Below are 23,407 nucleotides of genomic sequence, written 5' to 3' on the forward strand. Positions count from 1 at the left end.
GAAATTCTACTTTAAGGAAGTTTCCCTAGAGACACTCTTAAATAGAAAACATATAAAAGAACATTCATAGCAATATTTTTCATAATTGAAAAAAAAAAAACCTGGAAACAACCCAAGTGTCCTTTGATTCAGAGTGGGCTGATAAATAATGGTATATTTGCAAAGCTGTACCGCAGTCAAAATGAATGCATTCTAGCTACCTACACACAATAACATGAATGGCTTACAAATATACTTCTGAGTGATTAAAGCACAAGTCTCCATACAGCACAATACCATGTTCATAAAGCTCAAAAACAAACAAAACTAAGTAAAATAGTTGTGGGGTACATAATTATATGATACGTGATTTTCTTTTAAGCAAGGAAATGAGAGACAACATTCCTGTGAGAAGTTGCCTGGAGTTGGGGTGAGGAGGTAGACAGGAGATGAGGGAGGGAAGCAGCACACAGCTGGATGCTCTGATCCTGACTTTGACCCTATAAAGGGTCACTTATTAAATATTCTAGGTTTTGTGGGCCATACAATCTCTGTCACAGCTACTCAACTCTGTTGTTGCAATGCAAAGGCCACCTGAGGGTGCCTTGTGTGCTCCAGGAAAACTACTTATGGACTCTGAAATTTGAATTTCAGATAATTGTATACGTCATGAGGTATTATTCTTATTCTGATTTGTTTTTGATTATTTAAACATGTAAAACCATTCTTAGTTCATAAACTATATGAAGGCACATGGCATCTCAGATTTGGCCCGTGGGAGTTTGGCAACTCCTGCTCTAGCGCTCAGGTTGGGTTATGTGATCACGGGTCTGCACTCCTGTTTCATTTACTAGTTTATGTATATAAAATATTACTGCTAAAGTTTTTAAGAATAAAATAAAAAGTAAGCTGTGGCTCAGAGGGGAGTAGGACAAAGGCAGAAGATGGGAAGATGGAGAAGACCAAGGATATGCAGGGACATTTGACTCTTTCCAAAACTGTTCCTCGAGGTCTGCTTTTTCTTCTTTTGTTCATTTGTTTGTTTGTTTGGTTTTGGCCACATTGTGCAGCATGTAGGCTCTTAGTTCCCTGACCTGGGATTGAACCTGTGTCCCCTGCATTGGGAGTGAGGTGTCTTAACCATTGGACCACCAGGGAAGTCCCAAGGTCTGTTATTTTTTAGTTTTTTGCTCTTGACCCCAAACTTGGGCAATGATGATGACTGTCCTCATTCTCCCCTGACAATGGAGGATGTCTTGTGTTGAATGATTGAACCCATGGAAAATTTGATGGGGGATAGTGCCTGCATCTTATGGCTATTGCCATATGTCATATTAGCACCAAAAAAAAAAATAGAATTGATTTTGATTATAATTTTAGCTGCACGATTGGCCTACATGATTAAATTTAAAATATAATTCTCTTTGGATTTCAAGAAAACTAGCCCAAACCTCTTAAGCAGTATCTAGAAAATATCACTTTTACCACCATTTCTGTCCCATTTTTCTGTTCTGTTAAAAGTGGTACATCTTGAAAGGCCAAGTCGTTAGCAGTTAGGAAAAAAAACTTGGTAGGGTAACCGTTGGTATTACCCAGTATGGAGTTTTTAAATTTGAAAGGTACAGTAGTGGGATCCCTCATATTTCTCCTGTGATTCTTCTCAAGAGAGTTCCAACACATCTGTGGATTTCCTCTTCACAGTTCACACACTCCTTCCTCTTCTTCTGGAAACCGGCAACTGCAGGCATCTTCCTCTTGGGCTGTTTGTACTGGTCTCATAAATGCTAAAAGTAATTTAAAAGAGAGTTATCTTTTGTTGTCTGTTTGAATCATTTAACATTCATTTTCCATAAATCCCATTTGCAGAACATCTCTCAGCAGCAAACATTTTCAACTTTAGTTTGAACCAACTCATCAGCAAGAGAGGTAATAGCAAGTATAAACGTTTTTTCAGGATTATTTAAGATTTTTTTTCGTTGTACCAAATACTTTTTTATTGGTCCTGAAAAATACTAGTTTCTTTATTGTCTACAAAGGCTAAAAACAGTCTTGAGCATGAATCATTATAGCATAAAGTTAGTCATGTGCCAAACGTAACTGTAGTTTCAATTCAGCAGCACATGTTTTAGTCTTGAGGGTTACTTAGATTACACATTAGATGGCTTCTTTTGAATGAAATGCTTATGGCATCGAGATTTTAAAGTTACTCCCACTGCTTCCATCAATTAGTAAGTAAAGAACTGATTTGTGCACTAGCTTCCAGATTTTCATTTACATGGTAGTGTATACTATTTGTGTTATTGCCGAGCAACTTTCAATCTTAAAATATATATTAAATTATATATATATATACATATATATATACACACACACACATATATAACTATATCCCCACACCCAAGCCCACCAGTAAATATAGATTATTTTTATAGCCTGTCAAAGCAAAAGGTCCTACCCCAATTTTACTTGCTTGTTACTATAAAAAAATAACCAAAACCCAACAAGCACACTATCTCCAAGAACTTATGAAAACCTGGCAAGACATCCAGGAATACCAATGAGACGTTCTTTTCCTTTGAAATAGCATCAAAGATGAATTTTTAAATGGAAATCTGCTTCTGGAAAGATACAGTAGCCATACTTTTCCCTATTCTTCCTGCCAAGTATTGCTGAAAAGGCTGGACGTTTTATGTATAACAAATGTAAGAGGAATCTGAAAGGTGGCAAGAAAGCAGACCAGTTAAGGAGCTTGGAACCCAAGGAGAAATATGGCCTTGAGTTCCCTGAGTATTCTCTCTGTTTCACATGTCCCAGACTGGGAACTGGAGAAGTAGGCTAATAAAAAAAAAATGCCCCAAGAGAAGTCTGATCTCTCTAGCTATGAAACCAGGAAAAGAGCAGAGTAACAAGACTAAAAGCTTTTAGATAATCACAGCTCTACTCTAGCAAAAAAAACCATGGACCCACACCCAAGCACACCACTAAAGACACAGTAGAGAGCATAGACTTACACCCTTGCCAAGCTCTATCAAGGCTCACTGCCACATCCTCATTGGGGCAGCATCAGAGGAGTCCGAGTGGAGAGCTAGGACTTCACCACCACTCAACAGTAACAAGGCCACCCCACCCCCCACCCATTCAGTGTCAGTGGAAACCATGTGGGGAGCAGGAACAAAGTGTCTTTCCTCATCCCAGACAGGGTAGTATCTGTGGGAGCTTAGTGGGGAGGAATAACAAGGATCTACCACCCCCAGGAGGTCTAGTATAGAACCTGGACTTCCACCTCCACCTGGCAGCATCCTCCTTCCTCTGCCAGAGTGGTGTTAGAGGAACCCTGAATAAACACCAGCTTTCAATTATATCCAAAGTCTGATAACATCATAGCCAATGTCTAGGTTTCAATTTTTAAAAAAATCACTTGTCATTCTAAGAACCAGGAAGATCTCAACTTGAATAAGAAAAGGCAACAGATGCTAGCATCTAGGTGATATAGATGTTAGAGTTATCTGGCAAGGACGTTAAAGCAGCCATCATAAAGATGTCTCACGGAATTCCCTGATGGTCCAGTGGCTAAGACTCAGCAGTTTCACTGCTGAGGGCCCAAGTTCAATCCCTGGTTGGAGGAACAAAGATCCCACAAGCTGCGTGGCATGGTAAAAAAAAAAGAAGCTTCAACAAGCAATTGGGAACACATTTGAAACAAATTAAAAAAAGAAAAGAAAATTTTAAAAAAGAACCAGGTGACAATTTTAGAACTGAAAAATTACAATAACCAAAATGTAAAATATCAATGAATGGGCTCAGCACAAGAATGGAGAAGACAAAGGAAAGAATCATTACCCAATGTGAACAACAGAGAGAAAAGACTAGGGAAAAAAATGAACAAAGCCTCAGAGACATGTGGGGCTATAGCCAAAAAAACTTAATATCATGTCATTGGAGTCCTTGAAGAAGAAGAGAAAGAGAGTAGGGCTGAAAAAGTATTTGAAGGAATAATGGCCAAAAATTTCCCAAATCTGGAAAAAGTCATAAATCTACAGATTCAGGAAGCTAAGTGAATGCTAAACAGGATAATCCAAAGAAATCCACACCAAGATACATTGTAGTTTAAGTTTGGAAAACGAAAAACCAAAAAAAGAAAAAAAGAAAAAAAAGAAAGAAAGAAAGAAATCTTGAAAGCAGCCAGCGAGAAGCAACACATCACTTATAGGGGAAAAACAAATTGAATGACAGTGAATTTCTTACCAGAAACCAGGCAGGCCAGAAGAAGTAGCACAACATTTTTCAAGTGCTTAAAGAAAAGAACTCTCAAGCCCAAATTCTATATCCAGTGAAAATATCTTTCAGGAGTGAAGGGGAAATCAAGAAATTTTCAGACAAAAGAAAGCCTACCCTAAAAGAATGGCTCAAGAAAATTCTCTGAACAGAAGAGAGATGATTAAAAAAAAGGTATCTTGGAACATCAGGAAGGAAGAAAGAACAACAGAAAGAGCAAATATATGGGTAAATAAAATAAACGTTCTTTCTCTTGAGTTTTCTAAATTATGTTTGATGGTTGAAGCAAAAATTATAACACTAAGATGGTTCTCAAAGCATGTAGCAGAAATATTTTAGGCAAGTATATTATAAATTGGAAGAGGTTAAAAGGATGTAAAAGGAGGTAAGATTTCTATACTTTTTTCAAACTGTTAAAATGTTGATGTAGTCTATATAAATATGTATGGTACTTAGAGCAACCACACAAGAGCTATACAGAGATACACTCGAAAAATATAAGGAGGGCTTCCCTGGTGGCGCAGTGGTTGAGAGTCCGCCTGCTGAGGCAGAGGACGCGGGTTCGTGCCCCGGTCCAGGAGGATCCCACGTGCCATGGAGCAGCTGGGCCCGTGGGCCATGGATGCTGGGCCTGCACGTCCAGAGCCTGTGCTCCGCAACGGGAGAGGCTGCAGCAGTGAGGGGCCCGCGTACCGCAAAAAAAAAAAAAGATGAACCAAAATGGAATTCTAAAAAATGTTCAAGTAATCCACAGGAATGCAGAAAAAGAAAACAGAGAAATGAATGCCAGAGAAAGCAAACAGAAAACAAAAAAATAAAATAATATCTTGAGCCCTATCATATAAATAATTACAATATATGTACATTGTTTAAATGTACCAATCAAAAGATAGAAATTAGTAGTGTGACCATTGTATGTAGTCTATAAGAAATTCACTTCAAATATAAAAATGTGGGAAGGTTGAAAATAAAAGGATGGAAAAAGATATACCATGTATATTATTAATTTTTAAAAAAGCAGGAGTGGCTGTATTACTATCAGATAAAGTAGACTTCAGAGCAAAGAAAACCAGACATAGAGAGGGACCTTACATAATTATAAGAGTTAATTCACCAAGAAGGCATAGCAGTACTAAATATGTATACAACAAGCAACAGAGCTACAAAATAGGTGAAACAAAACTGACAAAACTGAAATGAGAAATATACAAATCCAGAATTATATTTGAAGAATTAAATGGCCTTCTCCCAAGAGTTGATAGAAACACTTGACAGAAAATCAGCAATGATATAGAAGAACTCAACAACATTATCAATCAACAGGATCAAATCAATATTTAAGAACACTCCACCCATCTTTTCAAGTGTCTATAGAACAGAGACCAAGATAGACAGTAACCTGGACCATGAACCAAACCTCAGCAAATTTAAAAGAAATCATACAGAGAGTGTCCTCTTATTATAGTGGAATTAAAATACACGTCAACAGCAGAAAGAAAACAAGAAAATCACCAAAAACTTGGCAACTGAAAAACACACTTTTAAATAATCAAGAGAAAAACAAAAAATACACCAAACTGAATGAAAATGAAAAAAACAACATATCAAAATGTGTGGATGCAGCTAATTCAGTACTGAGAAAGAAATTTATAATGTGAAGTTCTTATATTAGAAAGACAAAAAGTCCCAAGGTTCGGAACCAAGATGGCGGAGTAGAAGGACCTGCACTCACTCCCTCTTGAGAGAACACCAGAATCACAAGTAGCTGCCGGACAATCATCGACAGGAAGACACTGGAACTCATCAAAAAAGATGCCTCACATGCAAAGACAAAGGAGAAGCCACAATGAGATGGTAGGAGCGGTGCAATCACAGTAAAATCAAATCTCATAAATGCTGGGTGGGTGACTCACAGACTGGAGAACACTTATACCACAGAAGTCCACCACTGGAGTGAAGGTTCTGAGTCCCACGTCAGCTTCCCAACCTGGGGGTCTGGCAACGGGAAGAGGAATTCCTAGAGAATCAGACTTTGAAGGCCAGTGGGATTTGATTGCAGTACTTTGACAGGACTGGGGTAAACAGAGACTCCACTCCTGGAGGGCACACACAAAGTTGTGTGCGCATCGGGACCCAGGGAAGGAGCAGTGATCCCATAGGAGACTGAACCAGACCTACCTGCTAGTGTTGGAGGGTCTCCTGCAGACGTGGGGGGTGGCTGTGGCTCACCAGGGGGACAAGGACACTAGTAGCAAAAGTTCTGGGAAGTACTCCTTGGCGTGAGCCCTCCAAGAGTCTGTCACTAGCCCCATCAAAGAGCCCAGGTAGGCTCCAGTGTTGGGTCGCCTCAGGCCAAACAACCAACAGGGAGGGAACCCAGCCCCACTCATCAGCAGTCAAGTGGATTAAAGTTTTACTGAGCTCTGCCCACCAGAGCAACAGCCAGCTCTACCCACCACCAGTCCCTCTCATCAGGAAGCTTGCACAAGCTCCTTAGATAGCCTCATCCACCAGAGAGCAGACAGCAGAAGCAAGAAGAACTACAGTCCTGCAGCCTGTGGAACGAAAACCACATTCACAGAAAGATAGACAAGATGAAAAGTCAGAGGGCTATGTACCAGATGAAGGAACAAGATAAAACCCCAGAAAAACAACTAAACGAAATGGAGATAGGCAACCTTCCAGAAAAAGAACTCAGAATAATGATAGTGAAGATGATCCAGGACCTCGGAAAAAGAATGGAGGCAAAGATCGAGAAGATGCAAGAAATGTTTAACAAAGACCTAGAAGAAATAAAGAACAAACAAACAGAGATGAACAATACAATAAGTGAAATGAAAGCTACACTAGAAGGATTCAATATCAGAATAACTGAGGCAGAAGAACGGATAAGTGATCTGGAAGACAGAATGGTGGAATTCACTGCCATAGAACAGAATAAAGAAAATAGAATGAAAAGAAATGAAGGCAGCCTAAGAGACTTCTGGGGCAACATTAAACGCAAAAACATTCGCATTACAGGGGTCCCAGAAGGAGAAGAGAGAGAGAAAGGACCAGAGAAAATATTTCAAGAGATTATAGTCAAAAACTTCCCTAACATGGGAAAGGAAATAGCCACCCAAGGCCAGGAAGTGCAGAGAGTCCCATACAGGATAAACCCAACGAGAAACACGCTGAAACACATAGTACTCAAACTGGCAAAAATTAAAGACAAAGAAAAACAATTGAAAGCAGCAAGGGAAAAATGACAAATAACATACAAGGGAGTTCCCATAAGGTTAACAGCTGATTTCTCAGCAGAAACTCTACAAACCAGAAGGGAGTGGCATGATATACTTAAAGTGATGAAAGGGAAGAACCTACAACCAAGATTACTCTACACAGCAAGCATCTCATTCAGATTTGATGGAGAAATCAAAAGCTTTACAGATAAGCAAAAGCTAAGAGAATTCAGCACCACCAAACCAGCTCTACAACAAATGCTAAAGAAACTTCTCTAAGTGGGAAACACAAGAGAATAGGACCTACAAAAACAAACCCAAAACAATTAAGAAAATGGTCATATGAACATACATATTGATAATTACCTTAAATGTGAATGGATTAAATGCTCCAACCAAAAAACACAGGCTTGTTGAATAGCAAGATCCATCTATATGCTGTCTACAAGAGACCCACTTCAGAACTAGGAACGCATACAGACTGAAAGTGAGAGGATGGAAAAAGGTATTCCATGCAGATGGAAATCCAAAGAAAGCTGGAGTAGCAATACTCATATCAGATAGAATATACTTTAAAATAAAGAATCTTACAAGAGACAAGGATGGACACTACATAATGATCAAGGGATCAATCTCAGAAGAAGATATATCAATTATAAATATATATGCACCCAACATAGGAGCACCTAAATACATAAGGCAACTGCTAACAGCTATAAAAGAGGAAATCGACAGTAACACAATAATAGTGGGGGATTTTAACATCTCACTTACACCAATGGACAGATCATCCAAAATGAAAATAAATAAGGAAACAGAAGCTTTAAATGACACAATAGACCAGAGAGATTTAATTAATATTTAGAAGACATTCCATCCAAAAACAGCAGATTACACTTTCTTCTCAAGTGCACATGGAACATTCTCCAGGATAGATCACATCTTGGGGCACAAATCAAGCCTCAGTAAATTTAAGAAAACTGAAATCACATCAAGCATCTTTTCTGAACACAACGCTATGAGATTAGAAATCAGTTACAGGGAAAAACCGTAAAAAACACAAAACATGGATGCTAAACAATATGTTACTAAATATCCAAGAGATCACTTAAGAAATCAAAAATTACCTAGAGACAAATGACAATGAAACACGATGATCCAAAACCTATGGGATGCAGCAAAAGCAGTTCTAAGAGGTAAGTTTATAGCTATACAAGCCTACCTCAAGAAACAAGAAAACTCTCAAATAAACAACTAACCTTACACCTAAAGGAACTAGAGAAAGAAGAACAAACAAAACCCAAAGTTGGCAGAAGGAAAGAAATCATAAAGATCAGAGCAGAAATAAATGAAATAGAAACACAGAAAACAATAGCAAAGATCAATAAAACTAAAAGCTGGTTCTTTGAGACGATAAGCAAAATTGATAAACCATTAGCCAGACTCATCAAGAAAAAGAGGGAGAGGACTCAAATCAATAAAATTAGAAATGAAAAAGGAGAAGTTACAAGAGACACCACAGAAATACAAAGCATCCTAAGAGACTACTACAAGCAACTCTATGCCAATAAAATGGACAACCTGGAAGAAATGGACAAATTCTTAGAAAGGTATAACCTTCCAAGACTGAACCAGGAAGAAATAGAAAATATGAACAGACCAATCACAAGGAATGAAATTGAAACTGTGATTAAAAATCTTCCAACAAACAAAAGTCCAGGACCAGGTGGCTTCACAGGTGAATTCTATCAAACATTTAGAGAAGAGTTAACACCCATCCTTCTCAAACTCTTCCAAAAAATTGCAGAGGAAGGAACACTCCCAAACTCATTCTACGAGGTCACCATCACCCTGATACCAAAACCAGACAAAGATGTCACAAAAAAAGAAAATTACAGACCAATATCACTGATGAATATAGATGCAAAAATCCTCAACAAAATACTAGCAAACAGAATCCAACAACACATTAAAAGGATCATACACCATGATCAAGTGGGATTTATCCCAGGGATGCAAGCCTTCTTCAATATATGCAAATCAATGAATGTGATAAACCATTTAACAAATGGAAGAATAAAAACCATACGATCATCTCAATAGAGGCAGAAAAAGCTTTTGACAAAATTCAACACCCATTTATGATAAAAGCTCTCCAGAAAGTGGGCATAGAGGGAACCTACCTCAACATATTAAAGGCCATATATGAGAAACACACAGCAGACATCATTCTCAATGGTGAAAAACTGAAAGCATTTCCTCTAAGATCAGGAACAAGACAAGGATGTCCACTCTCACCACTATTATTCAACATAGTTTTGGAATTCCTAGCCATGGCAATCAGAGAAGAAAAAGAAATAAAAGGAACCCAAATCAGAAAAGAAGAAACAACACTGTCACTTTGCAGATGACATGATACTATACATAGAGAAATCTAAAGATGCCACCAGGGCTTCAGTGGTGGTGCAGTGGTTGAGAATCCGCCTGCCGATGCAGGGGACATGGGTTCGTGCCCCGGTCCGGGAAGATCCCACATGCCGCGGAGTGGCTAAGCCCATTAGACATGGCCGCTGAGCCTGCGGGTCCGGAGGCTGTGCTGCTCAACGGGAGAGGCCACAACAGTGAGAGGCCTGCGTACCGCAAAAAAAAAAAAAAAAAAAAAAAAAAAATGCCACCAGAAAACTACTAGAGCTAATCAATGAATTTGGCAAAGTTGCAGGATACAAAATTAATGCACAGAAATCTCATGCATTCCTATATACTAATGATGAAAAATCTGAAAGAGAAATTAAGGAAACACTCCCATTTACCATTGCAACAAAAAGAATAAAATACCTAGGAATAAACCTACCTAATGAGACAAAAGACCTGTATGCAGAAAACTATAAGACACTGATGAAAGAAATTAAAGATAATACCAACGGATGGAGAGATATACCATGTTCTTGGATTGGAAGAATCAATATTGTGAAAATGACTATACTACCCAAAGCAATCTACAGATTCAATGCAATCCCTGTCAAATTACCAATGGCATTTTTTACGGAACTAGTACAAAAAATCTTAAAATTTGTGTGGAGACACAAAAGACCCTGAATAGCCAAAGCAGTCTTGAGGGCAAAAAACGGAGCTGGAGGAATCAGACTCTCTGACTTCAGACTATACTACAAAGCTACAGTAATCAAGACAATATGATACTGGCACAAAAACAGAAACATAGATCAATGGAATAGGATAGAAAGCCCAGAGATACACCCACACACCTATAGTCAACTAATCTAGGACAAAGGAGGCAAGGATATACAAAGGAGAAAAGACAGTCTCTTCAATAAGTGGTGCTGGGAAAACTGGACAGCTACATGTAAAAGAATGAAATTAGAACACTCCCTAACACCATACACAAAACTAAACTCAAAATGGATTAGAGATCTAAATGTAAGACCGGACACTATAAAACTCTTAGAGGAAAACATAGGAAGAACACTCTTTGACATAAATCACAGCAAGATCTTTTTTGACCCACCTCCTAGAGTAATGGAAATAAAAACAAAAATAAACAAATGGGACCTCATGAAACTTCAAAGCTTTTGCACAGCAAAGGAAACCATAAACAGGATGAAAAGACAACCCTCAAAATGGGAGAAAATATTTGAAAAATGAATCAATGGACAAAGGATTAATCTCCAAAATATATAAACATCACATGCAGTTCAATATTAAAAAAACAAACAACCCAATCCAAAAATGGGCAGAAGACCTAAATAGACATTTCTCCAAAGAAGACAAAACAGATGGCCAAGAAGCACATGAAAAGCTGCTCAACATCACTAATTATTAGAGAAATGCAAATCAAAACTACAATGAGGTATCACCTCACACCAGTTAGAATGGGCATCATCAGAAAATCTACAAACAACAAATGTTGGAGAGGGTGTGGAGAAAAGGGTACCCTCTTGCACTGTTGGTGGGACAGCCACTATGGAGAGCAGTATGGAGGTTCCTTAAAAAACTAAGAATAGAATTACCATATGATCCAGCAATCCCACTACTGGGCATATACCCAGAGAAAACCATAATTCAAAAAGACACATACACCCCAATGTTCATTGCAGCACTATTTACAATAGCCAGGTTATGGAAGCACCCTAAATGCTCATCGACAGATGAATGGATAAAGAAGATGTGGTACATATATACAATGGAATATTAGCCATAAAAAGGAATGAAATTGGGTCATTTGTAGAGACGTGGATGGATCTAGAGACTGTCATACAGAGTGAAGTAAGTCAGAAAGAGACAAACAAATATCGTATATTAATGCATATATGTGGAACCTAGAAAAATGGTACAGATGAACCAGTTTTCAGGACAGAAATTGAGACACAGATGTAAAGAACAAACGTATGGACACCAAGGGGGGAAAGCGGCTGCGTGGGGGGAGGTGGTGTGATGAACTGGGAGATTGGGATTGACATGTATACACTGATGTGTATAAAATTGATGACTAATAAGAACCTGCTGTATAAAATAATAAATAGGGCTTCCCGGGTGGCGCAGTGGTTGAGAGTCCACCTGCCGATGCAGGCAACACGGGTTCGTGCCCCGGTCCGGGAAGATCCCACATGCCACGGAGTGGCTGGGCCCTTGAGCCATGGCTGCTGAGCCTGCGCATCCGGAGCCTGTGCTCCACAACGGGAGAGGCCACAACAGTGAGAGGCCTGCGTACCGCAAAAAATTAATTAATTAATTAAATTAAAAAAATATAATCCCCCCCACGAAAAAAATATATAAAAATAAAGCACTAACCTTGGAAATGGTCATTATATCATTTAAAAAAAAAGAAAGAGAAAATGTCTCAAACCAATAACATAAGCTTCCACCTGAATAGAAAAAGAACAAAATAAATCCAAAGCAAGCAAAAGAAATGAAATAATAAAGGTAAAAGCAGAAACTAGTGAAATTGAAAACAGAAAAATAATAGAGCAAATCAATGAAACAAAGACCTGGTTCTTTGAAAAGTTCAATAAAATTGACAAATCTCTATCAAGACTGATTCAGAAAAAAAAGAGAGAAGACACACATTACCAATATCAGTAGGTGATATCACTACAGACCTGCATACAACAAAAAATAGTAAGGAAATAGTATAAATAACTTAAACACATAAATTTGACAACTTAGATGAAATGGACCAAGTCCTCAAAAAACATAAACTATCACAATTCACTCAGTATGAATCAAATAACTTGAGTCCCTATAATTATTAAGGCAATTGAATTTGTAATTAAGGAGCTCCAAAAAGAAAGCTCCAGGTTCAGATAGTTTCACTAGAGAATTCTATAAACTATTTAAAGAAGAATTAACACCAATTCTACACAACTTCTTCCAGAAAACAGAAGACGGAACATGTCTCAACTTATCTGAGGAAGTCAATATTACCCTGATACCAAAACCAGACAAAGACAGTACTAGAAAAGAAAACCACAGATCAATATTCCTCATGAGTATAGCTGCAAAAATTCTTAACAAAATATTAGTGAAGAGAATTCAGACATATATAAAAATAATTATATACCATGACTAAGTGGAGTTTAGTCCAGGGATTCAAGGCTAGTTTGAAATTCAAAAATCCATCTATCTCATTCATCATCTCAACAGGCTAAAGAAGAAAAATCACATAATCAAATCAATTGATACAGAAAAAAGCACCTGACAAAATTCAACCCTCCTTCATGATTAAAAAAAAAAAAAATCTTCAGAACACTTTCTCAACTTGATAAAGAATAGCTACTAAAACTCTGTAGCTCACATCATACCTACTGGTGAAAGACTGAATGCTTTTCCCCAAAGATTAGAAGCAAGGCGAAGATGTTCCCTCTCGCCACTCTTATGCAACATAGTACTGGACATTCTAGCCAGAATAATAAGACAAGAAAAGAAATAAAAGGCATATAGATGGGAAATGAAAAGAAATAAAGCTATTTTTTTTTGCAGATGACACTACAGTCTATGTAAAAAATCCCAAGGAATCTACAAAATAACCTAGAACTAGTAAGCAAGTTCAGCAAAATCACAGGACACAAAATCAAACTACAAAAACCAACTGTATTTCTATATACTAGCAATGAACACGTCAAAACCAAAATTTAAGATACCATATCATCTGCAATTGTTAAATGTAAATACTAAGGCCTAAATTTAACAAAACATGTGTGGGACTTGTATGCTGAAAACCACAAAATGCTGATGAAAGAAATCAAAGAAAATATACCTCAATGGAGAGACATACTGTGTTCATGGATAGGAATAGTTAACATAGTAAAGATGTCAATTCTCCCTGAATTGATATACAGATTTAACACAATTGCTATCAGAATCCCAGCCGACTTTTTGCAGATAGGGATAAGATTATCTAAAATTTGTATAGAAATGCAAACAAACTAGAATAGCCAAAACAATTTTGAAAAAGAAGAATAACGTGGGAGGACTCACTCTACCCTATAGCCAATTTCAAGACTGTTTTACAGCTACCGTAACCAAGACTGTGTGGTATTGGCAGAAGGTAAAGCACACATATCAGTGGAACAGAAGAGAGAAACCAGAAAGAGTCCCCACACAAGTACAGCCAACTGATTTTTGACAAAAGTGCAAAAGCAATTCAATGGAGGAAGGATAATCTTCTCAATAAATGATGCTGAAGCTGTTGGACACCCATCAGCAAAAAAAAAAATAAAAATAATTTTAAAATATTGACTTGAAACTCTCACACCTTATACAAAACTTAACTAAAAATGAAGCATAGATTTAAATAGAAAACCTTTGGAAGATAACATAGGAGAAAGTCTAAATCTTTGGGACCTAGGACTTGGTAAAGAGTTCTTCGGCATAATCCCATAAATGAAAAAAATTGGCCAATTGGCCTTCATCAAAATTAAACACTTTTTGTCTGCAGAAGATCATGTGAAGAGGATGAAAAGGCAAGCTACAGACTGGGAGAAAATACTTACAAACCTCACATCTGATAAAGGACTCATATCGAGGAGATATAAAAAACTCTCAAATGTCAAAAGTAAAACAAAGAGTCCAGTTAGAAAATGGGTAAAAGACATGAAGGAACATTTCACTGAAGAAGATATACAGATGGGAAATAAGTACATGAAAAGATGTTCAACCCTTAGGGAAAGGCAAATTAAGACCACAGTGAGATATCAGTACATACCTATTAGAACAGCTGAAATTAAAAATTGCTGCAATACAAACTGCTGGTGAAGATGAGGAGAAACTCTCCTACGTTGCTGGTGGAATGTTAAATGGTACAACTCCTCTGGAAAAGTGTTTAGCAGTTTCTTAAAAAACTAAATACATACTTAGCATATGACCCAGTAATTGCACTCCTGGGCATTTATCTTAAAGATATGGAAACTTATGTCCACACAGATCTGTACTTGATTATTCATAGCAGCTCTAATGTAACAGTCATAAACTGGAAACAACCAAAATGTCTCTCGATAGGTGAATGGTAAAACACACTGTGGTACAACCTCACCTTACAACACTAGTCAGCAATAAAAAAGAGTCAACTATTGAAACACAACTCAGACGGATCTCAATGGCATTTGCTGAGGGGAAAAAGCCAGTCTTAAAAGGTCTCTTATTTATGATCCATTTATATATCGTATGATACTATTTATATAACATTCTTGAAATGACAAAATTACAGAGATGGAAAACATATCTGTAGTTATGAGGGGTTAGGGATGGTGGGGGAAAGGGAGTGTTTGGAGTATAAACACTAGCAGGAGGAGACTTTGTGGCGATGGAATAGTTCTGTATTTTGATTGTGCTAGTGGTTTACACCAAACTACACATGTGATAAAATGACATACAGTAAACTAAACACACGCCATGTGCCAATGTCAGTTGCCTGGTTTTGATATTGTACTGTAGTTACGTACGATGTAACCCCAGGAGTGGCACATAAGATTTTTCTGTACTGTTTTTACAACTTCTTGTGAATCCCTATTTCAAAATAGAAAGTTTTTAAAAATAACCTAAAAATTTTTTAAATGGATTACTTTTCCATTGAAACTCACTAATTACTCATAAGTACTTTTGAAAATCATTTTATAAAGACCTTTACTGTAGATTGGGGTAAAGCTGGGAGGGATAGTTGTTTAAAACAGAGGTTTCAGTGAGAACTTAAAGCTTAAATCAGAGGTTTAGACCTCAAAAAGAGAGTCAACCCACAGGGTCGGAAAATATATTTGCAGCACATGAACAGTAGACTAAAACATTCCTATAGGTTAATAAGAAAAGGACAAACAACCCAGTGGGAAAAGGCTCAAAAGATCAGGCACTTTGCAAGAGAGGAAATCCAAATGACCAATATAACATGAAAAGATGTCCAGTCTCACTAGTAATCAGGGAAATGCAAATTAAAACCACGAGATACTACTATACACCCACCAGACAGATAAAAATTAAGAAGTCTGATGACACTAGGTAGTAGCAAGGGTTGGAGCAAAAAGAACTCTCATATGCTGCTGTGAAAGTGTAAATGAGGTCTATTATTCTGGAAAACAGTTTGGTAAATCTAGTACTAAGGACCAAGATACACATTCCTCATGTCCCAGCAATTTTATTCCCAGGTTAAAAACAAAACAAAAACAGAAACATGTGCTTATGTGTACTGAGATACGTAGACAAAAATATTCAAATATCACTGTCTGTAAGAGCCCCAAATTGGAAACAACCCAAGTGTCCAGGAATATTAAGATGGGTAAACAAACTATGATACAGTCATTCAAGAGAAGAGTATTCAACACTGGAAATCAACTAAAGATAAATGCCACACGTGGATGAATCATAAAGATACAAAGTTGAGTGAAAAGGGGAAGGAAAATGTAGAACAGATACAGTGTGATTCCACTTGTCTGAAGTTCACAAGCAACTAAATTAAACCCTGTTTTTAGGTAGCAAAACTATAAATAAGAGCAAGGAAGTGAACACCGTAAGAATCTAGTTGTGGTTAGCACTAGTGGAAGGAAGGTTTTCATCTGGAAGGAACACAAGAAGCGCTTCCGGGGAGCAGAGTATGTTCTGTTTCTTGACCTGGGTAGAGTTACACAGGTGTTCGTCTTACAGTTTGTTAAACTTTATGCCTATGCATTTTCCTGTATATTTCAAAATGTTCAAAAGTTTTATATTGTTTTCAGAAAGAAACTTTATACAAATTAGTGTACTGCATCTTTAGAGAAGACTTTGCTAATACTTCCCCTCCTATATTTTTAACAACCCACAAACTGACACTCTCTAGTCTTATGGTGGCTTGGGCTACATCACAGAGCTCTCAGAGCGCTCCTCCTATACATGAATCCCTCTTAGTAAGTCTAGCCTGCTATCTATGGTTCTGTTCTCCACAAAGACAAAAATGCAGCGTTTCCCTGGTGGTGCAGTGGTTGAGAGTCCGCCTGCCGATGCAGGGGACACGGGTTCGTGCCCCGGTCCGGGAAGATCCCACATGCTGCGGAGCGGCTGGGCCCGTGAGCCATGGCCGCTGAGCCTGCGCGTCCAGAGCCTGTGCTCCGCAACGGGAGAGGCCACAACAGTGAGAGGCCCGCGTACCGCAAAAAAAAAGAAAAAAAAAAAAGAAAAGAAAAATGCAGATTGCCCCCATCTCTAAGCCTTTTGGAATAAATGTTAATAGCATTCATTTAGTGAGTATTGACCCTGTGCCAGGCACTTGCCCAGTTCCTTATAGAAATACTATCTGGCTTCATGAATGGCATCCATTATTGAAATTTCTCATTTAATCCAGATCCCTGTCCTAATAATTCATCTCATTAGACCCACTTTAAGCTCCCTCCTTGTTCTCTAGGCCTTCTTCTAGCTGTGGGTCTAGTTCAGGTTAAAGCCATTCATCAGCCAGAGGAGAAGTGCGAGATGGGGCAACGTTATTTTTGATTCCTCTTTGTCAGGGTCCTGTATCCACAGCTGAGTGGCCACACACACACACACACACACACACACACACACACAGTGGCCCAAGGCTGCAGCGTACTTCAAGTGGGCATTTTTCTGGCACCTTCGGATTATGGGCTGCCATCACCAGGCTTTCTCCACGTCAGCATCACTGACATCTGGGGACGGCTAACTCTCTGTGGTGGGGCCGTCCTGTGTATTGTAGGAAATTTAGCAGCATCGCTGAACTCCACTCACTAGATGCCAGGAGCAAAGCACTCCCTACCCCACCGCTTAGACTGTGACCACCAAAACTCTCCAGGCATTGCCAGATGTCCCCTTGGGGGCCAAATTGTCCCACTTGATAACCACTGTGCTATACTAACCTAGCTTCTGTAACTTAAAACAAATCATCTTTCTCTTTCTACTGTAAAAAGCCTAGCCTCAAAAAGCTCATAATGAATTTCCCTGGTGGCACAGTGGTTAAGAATGCACCTGTCAACGCAGGGGACACGGGTTCGAGCCCTGGTCCGGGAAGATCCCACATGCCACGGAGCAACTAACCCCGCGAGCCACAGCTACTGAGCCCATGTGCCACAACTACTGAAGCCCTCAAGCCTAGAGCCCGTGCTCCGCAGCAAGAGAAGCCACCGCAATGAGAAGCCCGTGCACCGCAATGAAGAGTAGCCCCCGCTCACCGCAGCTAGAGAAAGCCCGCGCGCAGCAACGAAGACCCAATGCAGCCAAAAATAAATAAATAAATAGTTTTTTTTTTATAAAAAGGCTCATATCTAACACTTTTATGTTCCTCTTACGTTGTTTGAATATATACAGAAGCTTCTTTCTGCCCTGTTTAACCACAGAGAAACGGAGCACCACGAAGGACGCCAAGAACAGCACTGCAGTCGACGTCAGTGCAAGAAAGAAGATAATGATCCGGTTGGTGTGACCTTTAAAACAGAACAAAAGGAGAAATTCAGACAAAAATAAAAGTTTGCAAATATGCTGATATTTATATTTGCGTTTGTAAACCCTTAAGCATGGGAAGTCGTGCCTTGGGCATCTCCCACCAGCTATCTTAGTAAACTTGCCTGCTTGTTAAGAAAACGTTTTTTACAACCTTAGTCATTTTCCTAGAAGCCCACAGAAATTAAGTGGTTTGGCCTTTCTAGCCTATAGGAAACATGGAACTTTATAATCGCCATTACTTGGCGTTATCAAAGGTGTAATGTCTGCTTGGGTGCAGTCTCACCTCGCTCTGCTTACTAATGTGGAATTCAGAGTGAATAAGAAGCACCCGAAGAAATGGATGGGTCCCTGGAAGCCAGGGTAAGAGGAGGAAGGCATGTCGAGGTGCCTGCTAGAGGCAGAGATGCAAGGCATCAGGAGTGACTTAGACACCAATCCGAATGGCCACATACATTCATTTGATTTAACAGCAACAAACCAGCTACCTGGCTCTCCCCCAGGGGCAGGCATGACGGTGGAGGATGCACCTGGAGAGAAGTCAGCTGATGCCGGTCCGCATACCACATCGCTTTCCTTCGTCCCATTCACAAGGACAGACTTCCCATCCAAAGAACAGCTTAGATGGTCCAATGAAAAGAGTTCAAATCATTAATTCAGGTACGGATCATTCTAATTAAAAAAGACTGACATTTTCTACCCAGGAAAGCAGTTCTGGTGAAAAAGATGTGTGGATCTGGGTTCATAGGCAAAGCAAAGATATTTTGAAAAACTTCTACTTGACCATCTGGGCTTCTACCAATGTTCACTTGGCTTTCGTGGCTCTCCACAATTCATCCCACTCTATCTACCTAATTGGATTCTTCTTTCTTCCCGGGCTGGGGAGTCCTGTCCCACGACAGCTTACTTCAGGCTGTTGCCTGGTTAGTCTCTCACCCCCACCTTCTTAAGCATATTTGACCATCTCTGGCACACAGGAAGGACAGACAAGTTAGCCTAGGGTTAGGAGCTCCTAACTCCCAGGCTAGTTAGGAGACTCCTGGTCAGTCTGATGTGTTGGCATCAGACTGACCAGGGTTTGAGCCCTGGCTCGGTCCCTTCGTAGAATGACCTTGGGCAAGTTGGGAAATCGCTCTAAGCCTCAGTTTTCTCATCTGAAAAATAAGATATACATGTCCCAGGGCTGTTGTGAAGAGTAAACGACACTACGTGCCTGACTTACTCCCTGTAAACGGTAGCCATCCATCATCATTGTCCACATCACCATCATCATTGTCCTGTGTCTTTCCCCTGCCTCTTTTTATCTAAAACAAACCCACCTATTCTCCAAAACCCAGTTCGATCCCACTGTCCATGCAGACTCACTTCCCTGCTCTGAACTATTTGTGTCAAAAGACAAACAAACAAACAAAAAACAACAAAAACAACTTTCTAATCTGTTATGGACCAATACTTTTGTAACACACAATAAGAATGTAAATGTAAAATAATGATAAAAATGATTTTCTAGTAAGAAGATCAAAGGCAAAAAGAACAAAGGTGTAAAAAATACACTGTTGGTTATTTTATTACCTGTGGTAGTCTTGTTTCCCCAAGACTATGTTAAAGCTTTTGAGGGAAGGAAACATACTTTACCCTCTTCTGTAACATTATCAATGCTGGCACTGAACACTTGAAGGTGGGTTGATCACTGGGGGAAAGTCAGAGGCAGCAAAGAGATTGGAAGGACACAGAAGGACACCTGGGGCAGACAGTAGCTAAGTTCCACTGGCAAATCTGACCTCATTGTTCTGGGCAGTACTTCTGGAGAAAATGCCCACTTTGGCAATCTAGTCACAATTACCCCATACTGTTCCCATACCACCTATTTGCATGTTATTCTATGTCTACACTTGATAGGTTTAAAAAAGCATCAGTGATCACATTCCTTGTCTTTAGAAAAGTTAAGCCAGATACTTTATGTTGTAAGCAGAAAGAAATGATACGTACTCTGTCCAAGGTTTACAGTCACCATGTTCCCGATCATTAAATGTCCCAAAGGAACAGTCTTTACAACCTTTTGTAAAAATTAAAGGAATAATAAAAAAGGAAGCATTTTAATCATTTTTAACTTTCTCTGTAATGAACATGATCACATAATAATAAAGTCATTAACTTAATAAAATCCGTACCGATTGTCTAACAATTCTTCCTGAATTTCATTAGTGATGAACAATTCTTCTTGAATAGTTTGTGATGAACATAATCCCATAATAAAGTCATTAACTGAATACAATCTACATAGATTGTTCAACCGTTTTTCTTGAAATGAAACCTTAATGCGACTAAAGGTTTTATTCTAGTTGTACATAGAGTATTGTATATGCATGTATAGGATGCATGAAAAGGCATGGTTCTGGTGAAAAATGAATGTGATTTCAAATTATTTCCATTGATTGAGGAATAATTTTGTAAATATCAGATACTTAGCAGTTCATTACTATTACTTAAAGGTTCTACAAATCTACGTTTTATTTTGTAATCAAAGGACCAAGAACTAAGTTAACAACATATGACTAGACCACAAATTGGCACTAGATAGAAGAGGAAACCTACCCTCTTTTGTTAATTCTTGACCTTGTTTACAGTCCTCTTCACACATGTTACATCCTTCTCCCAGGCAGTAGAATCCCGGCACACACTCACACTCTGCATTGCTGGTGGAGGAACACGCTTTCTTGGTCCTGAAAACACCTACAAAGTCCCCCAGTGTTATAATACCCTTGATCTCCAAATCCAGGAAGCAAATTTATGTTCTGCAATAAAAACCATGCTTGTTCTACTTAGAATGGTCCTAATGGTCTCAGAGTATAAAGTTGACTTTTAAATATCTATAGAAGACTTTTTTACATTTTGCTAATTAAAAAATTCTCTCTTGTCTAATGAATATTTCCTCTAATATTTAAAAAGCTCAAGCCACCAATAGTTGCTATTACAGTAAATTATTTTACTGGACCTTCCTATTAACAGAGGAACCAGCCTATTTGACACTTCAGATTTTCAAAAGAGATCAGTACACGCGGGAATAAAAGCTTGTCTTCCCAACACATATCTGGATGAAGAATATATCTTTTAAATCATACCTTCACACTTCCTGCATACGTCACAGGCCTTTTGTCCACTTGTGCTGGAGAAACTATTTGAAGGACAAGGAGTGCAAAGCTCATGCTTGTTTTTCCCACAGAAAGTACCTAAAAAGGGTAGATAAGAGCTGTACATGTTTGACAATGGACCATCATCACCCAAAGCATTATGAGGTTCACAGGAAAACCAGAATATGAAACAAAGATTCGTTTTCTAGGTACCACAGTGATAGACTTTATTTGTTGATTGACTGTTTTAAATTATCCATTTGAAAGATTGCCCTAAGCATAATCACAGAATTAAAAATAACAAAGTATAGATATTGCAACAAAAAAATCAATGGAAGGAAAATAGTTTCCTTTACCTATTGAATAAAACAGAATGATTTCTCATGATTAATCCAGGACACCAGTGACTGGATTCAGGAGATCAATGTCCTTTATTGGCACACTACAGTTGAAAGGTGTCTGCCTTTTCCCACTCTGTTAAGCCTCCTGCCACTTGCTTATTCCCTGCTGCACCCCCCAGTCTGAGCACTGTCTGCACACGCAAAACTAACATTTGTTGAGGTCTTTCCCTGTGCCGTGCACTGATCTAAGCCCATCATAGGATCCTCCCAGCAATCAATCCTATGAGATAGGTTCTCCTATCATCCCCAGATGATGAAGCTGGAGCACAAGAGTTTAAGTGACAAGCCTGCATTCACACAGCTAAGATGTAGCATTCAAGAAATGTAATGCAGGTTCTTGTAAATGAATGAATCAAAGATCATTATTGCGGGGGAGGGATAAATTAGAAGTTTGGGATTAACAGATACACACCACTGTATATAAAATAGATAAACAACAAGGACCTACTGTACAGCACAGGGGACTATATTCAATATCTTGTAATATACATATATATATATAAATATCTTTGCCGTATGCCTGAAACTAACACAATATTGTAAATCAGCTATAGTTCAATTTTTTAAAAAAATCATTAAAACAGAGCTCATACGCCATGACTACCAGACTAACTGAACCATGTTTTCAGCAGAACAGATCAAGCACACATGTTAATTTGGTCCTTACCCGCTGAACAGTTACTGCAGAAATCCTGCAATGATCTTGTCCTCTCGAAATTCATGACCAACAGCACAGTAGCCACTATGTTGTAATAGCAATTTCCCATGATGAAATCTTGCAGAGACGTATTAGCCAAGCAAATTCCAAAAGAATTTTAATCAAAGTAGCTGGTTTCACATGTACCACTCTGCAAAAGGTGAAAGTTTCCTAGGATGAGGTGGTTTCTCCTTTCAGAATTACCTACAGTTCAGCTATCATCTGTACAATTCTACACGATCATAACTCAGGGTTTGCAGGAAAAATTAATGATGGAATACCATGGAAAAGGTAGCAAATTCATAGAAACTTCTAGGATAAGAGAAGCATGACTCAACACATAGCTTTCTGTAGATTTGCCAAAGTCTAAGAGTGTACTTTCCAACATGTTTTGCTGAAATGCAGAAATAACAATAGCAAGAACTTTTGGGGACTTTCATAGATATTTAGCATTAGCGTCTAGATTTCAACAATGCCTGTGGCTTGCTGCCCCTGAAATATAGTCCTTAAAGAGAGAATCTGTCAGGGGCATCCAACAGTTCAGCTCAGTGAGAAGACATCTCATTATTACTATTCTCCCTTTGTCCAAACAGCATGTGGGATTTCAACACCTAGTTGCTAAAATGTTGAAACACCTCCTTGGTCAACTCATTATCACATTTTCTTAATAGACATGTATCTGCTCATTTTGAGATTTAAAGCTCATCTAGTCAGAAAACTAAAGAGTCCAACAATCTCTATAGGCCAGATTCTTGATCCTTATTTAACGGGCTATGG

At 38.7% G+C, this 23,407-nt stretch overlaps 1 protein-coding gene across 1 annotated transcript; it reads right to left on the reverse strand.

Annotated features, from left to right (window-relative positions):
- Window positions 1-1,674: 1,674 nt before the first annotated feature.
- On the reverse strand, window positions 1,675-22,700 carry TNFRSF9 (TNF receptor superfamily member 9). Its single transcript, XM_060029342.1, has 7 exons — window positions 22,601-22,700; window positions 21,524-21,631; window positions 20,997-21,134; window positions 20,391-20,457; window positions 18,890-19,020; window positions 18,251-18,385; window positions 1,675-1,763 (listed from the first exon to the last, which is right to left on the reverse strand). Exons 1-7 carry the CDS (start codon window positions 22,698-22,700, stop codon window positions 1,675-1,677), a joined length of 768 nt encoding a protein of 255 aa, XP_059885325.1.
- Window positions 22,701-23,407: the final 707 nt, after the last annotated feature.

Source organism: Delphinus delphis, chromosome 1 (genome assembly GCF_949987515.2).
Source record: "Delphinus delphis chromosome 1, mDelDel1.2, whole genome shotgun sequence".
NCBI classification, from domain to species: domain Eukaryota; kingdom Metazoa; phylum Chordata; class Mammalia; order Artiodactyla; family Delphinidae; genus Delphinus; species Delphinus delphis.

Coding starts and splice junctions, on each gene's coding strand:
- TNFRSF9 (XM_060029342.1), bottom strand. CDS start 22,700: ATGGGAAATTGCTATTACAACATAGTGGCTACTGTGCTGTTGGTCATG. Junction 21,632..22,600: donor CTGCAGTAACTGTTCAGCGG/GTAAGGACCAAA, acceptor TACCCTTTTTAG/GTACTTTCTGTGGGAAAAAC. Junction 20,458..20,996: donor TCAAGAATTAACAAAAGAGG/GTAGGTTTCCTC, acceptor TTTTTACAAAAG/GTTGTAAAGACTGTTCCTTT.